General features: G+C 40.6%; 1 protein-coding gene across 1 annotated transcript in view; it reads left to right on the forward strand.

Moving 5' to 3' along the window:
- Positions 1–8476, forward strand: part of LOC118828040 (cytochrome P450 2C23-like) — a 31781-nt gene extending 23305 nt beyond the window's left edge. The window contains exons 6-9 of the mRNA XM_036734426.1: positions 1843–1984; positions 3135–3322; positions 7514–7655; positions 8150–8476. Coding sequence (XP_036590321.1) covers positions 1843–1984; positions 3135–3322; positions 7514–7655; positions 8150–8331 — 654 coding nt within the window. The 3' untranslated portion in view covers positions 8332–8476. The remainder of the gene's footprint in view (positions 1–1842; positions 1985–3134; positions 3323–7513; positions 7656–8149) is intronic.
- Positions 8477–9898: the final 1422 nt, after the last annotated feature.

Below are 9898 nucleotides of genomic sequence, written 5' to 3' on the forward strand. Positions count from 1 at the left end.
TACTTGTCCTGTCTTCAAGATCATTTTGGTTTGTAGAGACCCAATGTTTTCCACTGTTTTTGTGCCTACATTTTGAGTCAAAATTTCTTTATTTTCTAGTATCAAATCTGCTGGTGAAACCTACCTTTAAAGGATCTACAGAGCTTTAGATACATTGCTCATCATATGTTCCAAATTGTCTATTTACTATTTCATTTTTGAGACCTGTTATCTCAGGCCGCTCTTCATCCTTATTTCTTCTTTTAATTCTCTTCTCTTTGTGAAACACTTCAGTAACTATAGCTATAACATTCATATCATGCTTCAAAAATTCAAAGAACTTTACAAATATGATTTTGCTTGATTGGCACAACAACACGAGGAGGTGGATGTTATTATTATCCCCATTTTAGAGATGATGAAATTGAGGCTGACAGAAGTGAAATGACTTGCTCAGGCTCATAAAGATAGAAAGATTTGAAGCTAGATTTCAACTTAGTTCTTCATTACTCCAAGTCCAGCACTCTATCCATTATGCCATGCAGCTGCCTCTAGGGTGTTGTTCCTTTATTTCTGAGAGTCCTATAATTCTAACTGCTTGGTTTTCTCATTTATTAGAGTAGCTGTTCTTAATTATATAGACTGCATCCATTGTTTTGTGTCCTTTTATAGGTTATTTGTTCATTTTCCATGTCCATGAGTTTCACTGCCAGTTGATTTGAGCAGAAAATGAGCTTCTACCCAAACTTTGAGCCTTTTTTAAAACCATAAATAGCTTAATTTTTGTTCCAGGTAAAATGGTTCAACCATCCACCCTTTTTCCATTTTTCCCTTTGTGGATTTGAAAAAAAAATCATTTCACCTCTCAAGACCACAATTTCTTTTTCTGGATAATGAGTTTGTTGTGCTAAGTGATCTCCAAGGATCTTCCAAGCTCTAAATACTAGGAACTTGCACATTTCAGAGATTTTCACAGAATTTGGGAGTTGGAAGGAAACTGAGTAGCCCTCTAACTTTAAAGGATGTCACACAAATGAGTTAGAATGCTTTTGCTTCCTCTTTCTGAGGAGACAGAACTTATAAAACTGGTTTGAAATTACAGAGACATATTTCATTTCCACATGAGGGGGCTAATGACCAAGACTGGAATGAAATTCTTCATTAAGTAGCAAGTTCCTTATTTGTGGAAGTCTTAAAGCTGAAGCTGGATGACCACTTAAGGGAGAATTTTGGAGAGGAAATTTCTGATCAGTCACAGCTTGGCTGTTTGGAGTTCATTTTTCCTTTAAAATATGAAATTCTGTATTATTCACTGCAAAATATTTCCCTCAGTTCCCCATTCTGATAATCTGAAATCCCTTCTTCATCTTGTTTTACAAAGATGCTGTCCTGTTTTGTGGTGAAAACAAGTATTAGGGGTCACTTCCCAGGTCATTAAGATTTTAAGTGAATTACTTGATCATGTCCTCTCCCTACCATACATATCATTGAAAATAAGTAGAGACCTGAAAGGGATCCAACTCTCTCCTGTTACATATGAGGAAACTGGGGCCCAGAGGACTTAAATAACATTCCCATGGACACATACACACCTCTTAGCTGAGTCTAAATTTAAATGCAGGTCTTCCTAATTCAAAGTCTAGTGCACTAACCACTATTCCGTATTGTTTGAGGGGAAGAAGGTTGCGTGGGAAGGGCAAGTCTATGGTTGGGCAATGGAAGAGTGAGAAGATGGGGAAGGTTCTTATCTCTTGGAGTAGGGAAATGAAAGTGAGGGCGGGCTCCTAGGACAAACTTTATGTACTCCATATGGTTGGTAATGGCTTTTCCTGTTGTCTCTCGTTACTTGTGCCTCTCTTTCAGGAAAAAGATAATCCCCAGTCAGAATTTGACTTGGAGAATCTAATAATGACTGGAGTAAACTTGTTTGGTGCAGGAACAGAGACAACCAGCACTACTCTAAGATTTGGCCTGCTGCTCATTCTCAAACATCCTGAGGTCCAAGGTAAGGTACAAGAACTGCCATGCTTACAGACCAGGCTTGCTTTCCCAGCTCTGCATCTTGCTCGAGATTTGGTCCCACTTTCCCACTTTTTGGATTTGCATGACTGCTACACAGACCAGCAACAGGTCAGACAGTAGTGTATTTAAGAAAATAGGACACTTGAAGAAGAATTTCTAGTTATTTAAGTGTGTGAATGTCTATCATGGGGAATACAATTCATTTTAGGAAACATGGGTAAAACCCCCACTGTGCACCCTCAGCTCTGTGCTTAGGATGCAAAGACTCAAAAGAAACACCCTCTTTCCTGAAATGGCTTACATTCTTCCAGGGCTGGTTCTGCTGGATCCAAACAGTCAGAACTAGGAACTATGGATAGAAGTTGAAAATTGACAAATGGAGACTTCATGTAAGGAAAAACCTGCCAACTATTAAAGTTCTCGCAAAGCCCATTCATTTGTCCTGGAGGTCATGAGTTCTCACTTCCTGGAGGTTGTCCATTAGAAAGAGGATTCCTGTTCAACTACAGATGGCCCTAGGTGAAAATGTGGTATTTCTAGTGCTCAGATTCTATCCATCTGCAGTTTAGGATATTGAGTCAGAAGCTGAGATACTTACCTGGTGAATGGTTTAAATCAACCTGATAATACTATCACCAGCACTGTGAAATTCAAATGGAGACATCTACCTTCATTTACAATAATGGGTGGCATCAATATTAAATGCATAAGGTTTTCAAATCACTTGACACATATAATTTCATTTGATGCCTTGATAAGGTGAAGATGTTGTCTCCATTTTCCAAACCATGGGAGTGTAGGGAACCTTAGGATAGAGATAATTTATGATCCCCATTTTTCAGATGAAGAAAATGAAGCTCATATAGGTTTCATGACTTGTCTGAATTTACACAGATAGTGTGAAATGAGGAAACTAAACACATTTCATCCTGATTCCTATGCATCAAGCCGCAGAAAATCACCCCATTGCTGCTGCAGTAGCCTTTGCTTCCTTGACTGAGTAGAAGGAGGACACTGAGCCCATCTGAGAATCATCCTAGAGCATATCCTCAGGCAGATACTTCACACAGGCTCTGGTGGGCATTCCCAGGAGCCTGAGAAATGCAATGCTTACTCCTGTTTTTGTCCTGCAGCAAAAATTCATGAGGAAATTGATCGTGTGATTGGACGTAATCGAGTTCCTTCCATAATGGACAGACAAGATATGCCCTATATGGATGCTGTGGTGCATGAAATGCAAAGATTCATTGACCTCATACCTCTCAACCTGCCCCGTGAAGTGGTCCGGGACATCCAGTTCCAACAATATGTCCTCCCAAAGGTCAGCACTCCTGGGACCATGGGATCTCATGTTGGAAGAGATCTTAAATGTCATCTGTTCCAGTGATCTCATTTTAGACAAGAAAAAGTTGAATCCCATTGTCATGATTTCATAGGAATTCCTCCTTAAGGCAGTCTTTTGTTACCTATAGCTAACTTGGATGTGGTGCTGAATGAAGAATGAGAGGAAGGTGCATACTTGGTTTGCCTTGTTTCTCATTCACTACAGCAATACTTTGGAAAGAAAATAAGCAGGGAAAATAAGAGAGTGAAATTGCTCGTAGGAAAGTTTTGTTTATGTCATTACCTTCTACTAGACAGTGAAGTGGATTGCTTAGATGGTATTTTCTGTCCCATTGTGGAGGAGACACTGAGTCTCAGGTCTAATGACTTGACCAAGGTGATTTAAAAATGTTGGAGTTGAGACAAGAACCTGTGACTTTTAAAAAATATTTTATTGGTTATTTAATATTTTTAGTTTTCAGCATTGATTTCCTCAAGATTTTGAATTACAAATTGTCTCCCCATTTCCACCCTCCCCCCCACTCCAAGATGGCATATATTCTAATTGCCCCATTCCCCAGTCAGCCCTCCCTTCTATCACCCCATCCCCTTTCCCCTTACTTTCTTGTAGGGCAAGATAGATTTCTATGCCGCATTGCGTGTATATCTTATTTTCTAGTTGCATGCAAAAACAACTTTTTTTTGAACATCTGCTTTTAAAACTTTGAGTTCCAAATTCTCTCCTGTCTTCCCTCCCCACCCACCCTCTCTAAGAAGGCAAGCAATTCAACATAGGTCACACGTGTATCATTATGCAAACCCTTCCACAGTACTCATGCTGTGAAAGACTAACTATATTTTGCTGCCTCCTATCCTGCCCCCCTTTATTCAATTTACTCCCTGGACACTGTCCTTTTTTGAAAGTGTTTGCTTTTGATAACCTCCTCCCCCTATCTGCCCTCCCTTCTATCATCTCCTCTTTTTATCCACTTCCTCCTTCTTTCTTGTGGGGTAAGATACCCAATTGAGTGTGTATGTTATTCCCTCCTCAAGTCAAATCTGATGAGAGCAAGATTCACTTATTACCCCCTCACCTGCCTCTCTTCCCTTCCAGCGAACTTCTTTTTCTTGGCACTTTAACGTGAGATAATTTACCCTATTCTATCTCTCCCTTTCTCTCTCTCTCAGTATATTCCTCTCTCATCCCTTAATTTTATTTTATTTTTTTATATATCATCCCTTCATATTTAACTCATCCTGTGCCCTCTGTCTATATACATGTATGTATATTCCCTTCAGCTACTCTAATACTGATGTCTCATGAATTACACACATCATCTTTCCATGTAGGAATGTAAACAAAACAGTTCAGCGTTAGTAAGTCCCTTATGAAATTTCTTTCTTGTTTACCTTTTTATGGTTCTCTTCATTCTTGTGTTTGAAAGTCAAATTTTCTACTCAGCTCTGGTCTTTCCAATGAGAAAGCTTGAAAATCCCTTAGTTTATTGAAAATCCGTATTTTGGCTTGGAGCATTATACAAAGTTTTTCTGGGTAGGTGATTCTTTGTTTTAATCCTAGCTTCATTGATCTCCAGATTATCATATTCCAAGCCCTTTGATCCCTTAATGTAGAAGCTGCTAGAGCTTGTGTTATCCTGATTTTGTTTCCACAATACTCAAATTGTTTCTTTCTGGATGCTTGCAGTATTTTCTCCTTGATCTGGGAGCTCTGGAATTTGGCGACAACATTCCTAGGAGTTTTCTTTTGGGATCTTTTTCAGGAGGCAATCATTGGATTCTTTAAATTTCTATTTTACCCTCTGGTTCTAGAATATCAGGGCAGTTTCCCCTGATAATTTCTTGAAAGATGATATCTAAGCTCTTTTTTTGATCATGGCTTTCAGGTAGTCCAATGATTTTTAAATTATCTCTCCTGGATCTATTTTCCAGGTCAGTGGTTTTTCCAATGAGATATTTCACATTGTCTTCTATTTTTTCATTCCTTTGTTTCTGTTTTACAATATCTTTATTTCTCATAAAGTCACTAGCTTCCACTTGCTCCAATCTAGTTTTTAAGGTAGTATTTTCTTCACTGGTCTTTTGGACCTCCTTTTCCATTTGACTAATTCTTCCTTTCAAGGCATTCTTCTCCTCATTGACTTTTTGGAACTCTTTTGCCATTTGAGTTAGTCTATATTTTAAGGTGTTATTTTCTTCAGTATTTATTTGGGTCCCCTTTAGCAAGTCATTGACTTGTTTTTCATGGTTTTCTTGCATCACTCTCATTTCTCTTTCCAATTTTTCCTCTACTCTTCTTACCTGCTTTTCCAAATCCTTTTTGAGCTCTTCCATGGCCTGAGACCAATTCATATTTTTTTTGGAGGCTTTTGATGTAGGCTGTTTGACTTTGTTGACTTCTTCTCCCTGTGTGTTTTGGTCTTCTTTGTCACCAAAAAATATTTCAAAGTCTGAGACTGAATCTGAGTGTGTTTTTGCTGCCTGGCCATGTTCCCAGCCAACTACTTGACCCTTGAACTTTTTGTCACGGTATGACTGCTTGTAGAGTACAGAGTACTCAAATTTGAGGGGTTGCACTGCTGTTTTAAGAGCTTTTTCTACACAGCAAGCTCTGCCACACCAGCACTCCTTCTCTCCCAAGAACTGCCACCCAGGATTGCAGCCCAGACCCAGGCAGACAAAGCAGACTTTGCACTCCTGCTGTGATCCACTGCTTACTTCCTCCCAGCAGGTGGGCCTGGGACCAGAAGCAACTGCAGTTGTTTCTCTGGAAGTAGCCTGTGAGCTGCACCACCTCCACTGCCCTTGGGGCAGTGGCTTACTTCGAATTCCTTTCACTCTGTCCCAGCACCTTTTCCCACTAACCTTCTCTGTTGTCTTTGGGGTTTGTGGGTTGAGAAGTCTAGTAACTGCCACAGCTCAATGATTCAGGGCCCTACCGCCTGTTCCACCTGGCTCCCAGTCTGGTTGGGGTTGGTGCAGCACATGTTGGGCTCTGCTCTGCTTGTCTCCTGGATCCTTGCAATAGACCCTTCCCAGTGACCATCCAGGCTCTCCTGGGCTGGAGCCCTGCTTCCCTCTGCTATTTCATGGGTTCTGCAGCTCTACAATTTGTTGAGAGCCATTTTTATAGGTGTTTGGAGGGACCTACGGGGGAGCTTAAGCAACTCCCTGCTTTCCAGCTGCCATCTTGGCTCTGCCTCCAAGAACCTGGGTCTTTAGACTCCAAAATTCTGCTTTCCAGGGGTTATTAAATAAACATTTATTGAATTAAATTGAATTAGACTGCAGTTTCCTAGCAATGGTTGAGCAAAACATTTCTCCCTCAAAGAAGGAAGGAAACATTCCACTAATTTCAAATTTAATATACCCCATTGAGTGCATTTTTTAGTTCACATCATCAAGGCTTCATCAAAAACCTACTGTGGGAAAATTTCTGGGCCAAGTGCCATTGGCAAAAGACAGGAAGAGAAGGGTATTTCACTATTGAGGACTTTGGTGTCTGTTGGAGGGAGCACAATTTGGAACCAGAAAAGTCCACCCAAAATATTATTCCTTTCCTACAGATCCATGCTGTGATTTGATTAGAAGAGTGGTTTCCTGCTGAAGAAACTCCCTCAGGAGAAAGCTCCTAGAGACTTTAAGGATTGCCTGGTTCACTGACAATTCATATGTCCTCTCAAGAGTCAAACAAGCAGCAAGTGTAGACGTGAATTGTAGACCTAGGAACTGAGGGGAGAGAGAGCACAGAGAGTTCAGGGACTTAGCCAAAGCTTCCTATAGGTGGGGGTACCCAAGGCAATCCCTGAAGAAAGCTAGGGATTCTAAAAGGCTGACGTGAGGAAGAAGTGCCTTCCAGGTGTGGGACATGGCCATTTTACAGCCATGAAAACCAGAGAGGGAGCCTTGTGGATGGGAAACACCAGTTGGACCAGTTTAGCTGGCACACTAAGGAGTGCATGAAGGGGACAATAATGGGGACATAAACCAGGAATACTAGACTGGAACCTATGTAGATTCTCAATGGTTAGACATCCTAATGTATACCATACAGAAAAGAGTTTGCATTTTGTTTTAGAGTCAGTAGAGAGTCACTGAAGATTCTTAGGAATGGCATACCAAGGATATTCCTGACAATAATTGACTTTTCCCTGGAATTTCTCCCCTCTAGGGCACAAAAATCTTTCCCCTGCTCTCTCCAGTCCTGAATGACAGCAAAGTGTTTCCCAACCCTGATCAGTTTGACCCCCAGCACTTCCTGGATCAGAATGGGAAATTCAAGAAGAGTGACCACTTCGTGCCTTTTTCCATTGGTAAAAAGAAACCCTTCCAATGACTACCTCTCATGCTAGAAGAAGAATCCTTCCCCCTTCCCCTACCCCAGTATGGCTGAGCCTCCTCCTGGTAGTTCTTCTGGGGACACACTGCTCCATTGTGGCGTGTGACCCACCATCTTTTCTAGTATTCCCTTGGCCTTACTTCTTCTCAGACCTTTTAATAGATGAGCTGAACCTCTTGGTTGGCTCAGCTTCCCCCTTACTTTAGTGGACATCTGGCTCCATCGGAAGATCCACTGCACAAGGGCTCACCATAAGAAGAATGGTATGAAGAGAGAATTCTTTCTTGCCCTTAGTGATTGTTATTGACTGGAACACAACTCGCAATAATAATTCTCACCATTTCTGTCCATCTACATCCTTCTCTTTTACTCCTTTCCCCATTTCTGCCCTGGTCCAATAGTCTGTTCCTCTTTGGCTGACACTGATATTCCATGAAAATTTCTAAGCACGATATTGTTTCTTTCCAGGAAAACGATCTTGCCTTGGAGAGGGCCTGGCAAGGATGGAGTTGTTTCTGTTCTATACCACCATTCTACAGAATTTCACCCTCAAAGCAGTTGGAGATCCAAATGAAATTAATTTCAAGAATGATCGTGGTGGGTTCTCAAATTCTCCAAGAAATCACCAAATGTGCTTTCTTCCTCGCTAAGGAATAAGACAAAGTTGATTTCATAAATTAGCCAGCTGGTTTCATCTTCTGGATTCAGTACTCTCATGTTTTGGACTGGAATCCCATTGTTGGAAAACAATTCCCACCTACTGATTAAAATGGGTCTTAATTTCCAGAAGCATGATAGGCAGAGTTTCTTGTATGTCATTTTCTAATAAGGGCTGCCTTATAGAAGTTCACGCACAAGCCTCTCACCAATGTCTCCAGCAATGATCTAATTCACACACTGATTTCTAATTTTAGGGTGTGGAGGAAGATCTCTAAAATGTCTTTCCCCCAAGCCCCATATTTATTTGCAATTTTCAAATATCCTCACCAATTATTTTATTTTGTATTGTGTAGCTGTTGGTTGTGAATTTTGGGGTACAAGAAACATGGTTATGTTGCTATTCACTCCTGATGTGCAAACGTGTGGCCTGCCCTTCCATACACTGAGGTTTTATGACTTCAGGAGGAAAATGGTATTATTGAAAGAGCCCTGACTTTAAGGGTAGGGGACCAGGGACCATTCCTGACTCTAATGCTAATAACTTGCATGGCCTTTTATAAGTCACTTCACTATTTATTCACACATCATATTCTTCATCTCCACCATGTATGGGTTTGCCTCCATGCCATGGACATAAATTTTCCTACTGATTCTCCATCTCTGATACTTTGATCAGTGGACATAGTCAACGCACCCACCCATGCTTTAGTGGACCATTTTCAAAGGTTATATTCAAAGGAGAACTCTCCCTTGATAATAGACACAGTAGTGATGGACTTTTCTGCTGTTGCCTAGGATGGTCACCACTCTCCATTGATGGAGCCATAACTTCCTAGTTCTGTAAAATTTTATTGAGTTTAGGTTCTAACAACATAAGATCACCTCCGTGCTACAACATAACACAATACATGAATCTGTCAAGGATCTATGAGCATGTCTGAACTGAACTGTAACTCAGTAGGTAAATCTGAGAAAATTGCCTGAAGTTCTTAGATATCATGAGACTTGCCTATGGTCACACAGCTTTAAAGTGTTATAAGCAGAATTCAGACCTGCAGTTTTCAGACCCCAAGTCCAACATTCTATCCACTATAACACACTGCCATCTCTTCCTGTGGCTCAACCTTCTGCACCCACTTTTTCTTTCACTTCCATGCCTCCCTGTTTTCCCAGATTGTCACTCCATTTCTTGACTCTCTTTCTTCCTTTCAGAATCTTGCTCCAATGGTGAACCAGTTCCATCTTAAACTGATCTCCATGTCAAAATCCTTTGTTCCATTGCCCTATGAAGACAGGCATTCCTTATCAAATTCCAACTCCTACATTTTGCTTTCTCTGTTAGGATTTGCTTGGTAGTAGCCACAGAACTTCTTTCTGACTTACTGACTCTCCATTCAGCTTCTTTTCTAAGATTTCTCTTTCATATTTAGTCTTTTCACATTCCCCTACATCTCACCAGAAAACTGAACTCAATATTTCACTGAAAAAAATTGAGGATGTCTATTAGTAATTTGTTCTACAATTCTTTATTCTAAATCACCTCTCCATGCCTCCCAC

Source organism: Trichosurus vulpecula, chromosome 8 (genome assembly GCF_011100635.1).
Source record: "Trichosurus vulpecula isolate mTriVul1 chromosome 8, mTriVul1.pri, whole genome shotgun sequence".
Lineage (NCBI taxonomy): Eukaryota > Metazoa > Chordata > Mammalia > Diprotodontia > Phalangeridae > Trichosurus > Trichosurus vulpecula.